Source organism: Myotis davidii, unplaced genomic scaffold, assembly GCF_000327345.1.
Source record: "Myotis davidii unplaced genomic scaffold, ASM32734v1 scaffold430, whole genome shotgun sequence".
Lineage (NCBI taxonomy): Eukaryota > Metazoa > Chordata > Mammalia > Chiroptera > Vespertilionidae > Myotis > Myotis davidii.
Genome location: NW_006285247.1, coordinates 1,245,507 through 1,247,930, shown reverse-complemented (window position 1 = coordinate 1,247,930; position 2,424 = coordinate 1,245,507). Strand labels below are relative to the sequence as shown.

At 36.5% G+C, this 2,424-nt stretch overlaps 1 protein-coding gene across 1 annotated transcript in view; it reads left to right on the top strand.

Annotated features, from left to right (window-relative positions):
• EED (embryonic ectoderm development) overlaps positions 1-2,424 on the top strand; it is a 33,936-nt gene that overhangs the window by 10,817 nt on the left and 20,695 nt on the right. The window contains exons 4-5 of the mRNA XM_006755897.2: positions 1,248-1,313; positions 2,409-2,423. Of these exons, the coding sequence (XP_006755960.1) occupies positions 1,248-1,313; positions 2,409-2,423 (81 nt within the window). The remainder of the gene's footprint in view (positions 1-1,247; positions 1,314-2,408; position 2,424) is intronic.

Below are 2,424 nucleotides of genomic sequence, written 5' to 3'. Positions count from 1 at the left end.
TATTTTATTGATTTTTTACAGAGAGGAAGAGAGAGGGACAGAGAGTTAGAAACATCGATGAGAGAGAAACATCGATCAGCTGCCTCTTGCACACCTCCTACTGGGCATGTGCCCGCAAGCAAGGTACATGCCCTTGGCCGGAATCGAACCTGGGACCCTTCAGTCCGCAGGCCGATGGTCTATCCACTAAACCAAACCAGGTAGGGCTCTATAGTGCATTTTTAATGCAGTTTCTTATCTAATGGCCACCATAACAAGAAGGAATCTTCAGACCAAAAGAGGAAGGAGAATTAACAGAATATAACAATTAATATTGAAATCTTGTTATTGCAGTCCTGTGTGGATGCTGATGTATCCTTTCCTGAGTTTTCAATATGTTTGGCTAAAGAAATTGTCTTTCATAAGCACACTGAAACTAGGGTAATTTACTTATGGGATGACCTCCCAGCCAATTGGCAGTGAGAATCAGCTGTCAGGGACGTGATTTTTAATGCACACAGTTTCTATTGTCTGTGGTGCATTTTTTAAAAATACATATTTTTATTGATTTTAGAGAGGAAGAGGGAGAGAGAGAGAAAAACATCAATGATGAGATAGAATCATTGATCGGCTGCCTCCTGCACAGACCCCATTGGGGATTGAGCCTGCAACCTGGGTATGTGCCCTTGGCCAGAATCGAACCTGGGACCCTTCAGTCCGCAGGCTGATGCTCTATCCACTAGACCAAACCAGGTAGGGCTCTGTAGTGCATTTTTAATGCAGTTTCTTATTATCTAATGGCCACCGTAACAAGAAGGAATCTTCAGACCAAAAGAGGAAGGAGAATTAACAGAATATAACAATTAATATTGAAATCTTGTTATTGCAGTCCTGTGTGGATGCTGATGTATCCTTTCCTGAGTTTTCAATATGTTTGGCTAAAGAAATTGTCTTTCATAAGCACACTGAAACTAGGGTAATTTACTTATGGGATGATTGGACCTGAGCCAGCAGACTGCCTAGTAGTTTTGCACCAATTCTCCTCAAAATTAACTTGATAAGCAAGTTAGTATTGCAGTATTTAATATATTCTGGAAATTGTGTAATGCCATAAATATTATAATGGCTTCCTCAAATTAAAGGAGCTATTTTAAAGCAGTAGTTTCTGTAATATTTTAAAAACACAGTTGTGACTAAAATATGTTTAAAAGCTAAAAGCATGTGTTTCTGTATTTGAGATAAAATTTACTGTATTTTGTTTTCCTTAGGTTACTTTATATGAATGTCACTCACAGGGAGAAATCCGGCTATTGCAATCCTATGTGGATGCTGATGTATCCTTTCCTGAGTTTTTAATATCTTCGGCTAAAGAAATCGACTTTCATAAGTACACTGATACTTTTCTAAATTAATTAGTTCCCCAAAGTTATATTGTTCTTTCTTAACCTTAACCAATGCTCTTCCTTCACTATCATCCAAGAGATTTCTGGTATCTAGTTTTCCTCGTCCCTAGAAATCCATTGTAGGATGGATATGAGAGAGAATGGTGCAGGTGACTGGAGATGTTTATTGGAAATCGAGTAATAGAAAATTAGAATAGTTAAAAACCTCCTGTTTTTTGTTTTGTTTTTTACCTTGCCTAGAATTTTATCATTTCAAAGTAGTTATATTGATGAACTTGAGTTGATCAGAAGCTAGGACTGGAAATCATGCTAAGTATTTGATCAATAAAGCCTACAGGGAAAAACACATATCCAGTTTGTTTAGGAAATAAAATATTGCAAAACATGGGTTCATAAAGATAAAGACTTAAAAACCCAAAGGGATAGATAGGAAAGCTTGTTGATAAGATTTTTCTTCTAGATCCATTTGAAAAACTTAGCAAACAAAAAAAGACAAGGACTTTTCAGTCTTCCCTAGATGATATGGAAAGAAGTGACCTGTAGCCATACTGGAAAGGTTTCACACAGGAAAAAGTGGAAAAATGAACCGTAAGTCATCTTTAGAGGCACAGAGAACTATTGGGGTAGGGCAAGAGTCTTCAAAGTACAGCCCCTGGGGCTGGCCATCTGTTTGCTTTTGCTTTTTTTATTAGGTAATGATCCACCCACCTGTTTTATAAATAAAGTTTTATTTGGACACAGCCATACACATCCTTTACATGTTGTCTGGCTGCTTTCAAACACAAAGTTGAGTTATACAAATAGCTAAATAGTTCATCAAAATGCAGTGGAAGGACTGGTTTTGTTCTATCATTTTGTATAAGTTTTAGACCTAAAAATTTCCATTGTTTAAATCTGGTGATAAATTAATAAGAACTTCTGTGTCAAAAACTTTAGCAGGTCTTTGGAGGTTTCCATGTATTATAATCGTTTATGTATGTATTTACTTTTCAAAAACAAATTACATTTCTTAACCGGCATTTGTAGGCTGATGAAAACTTTT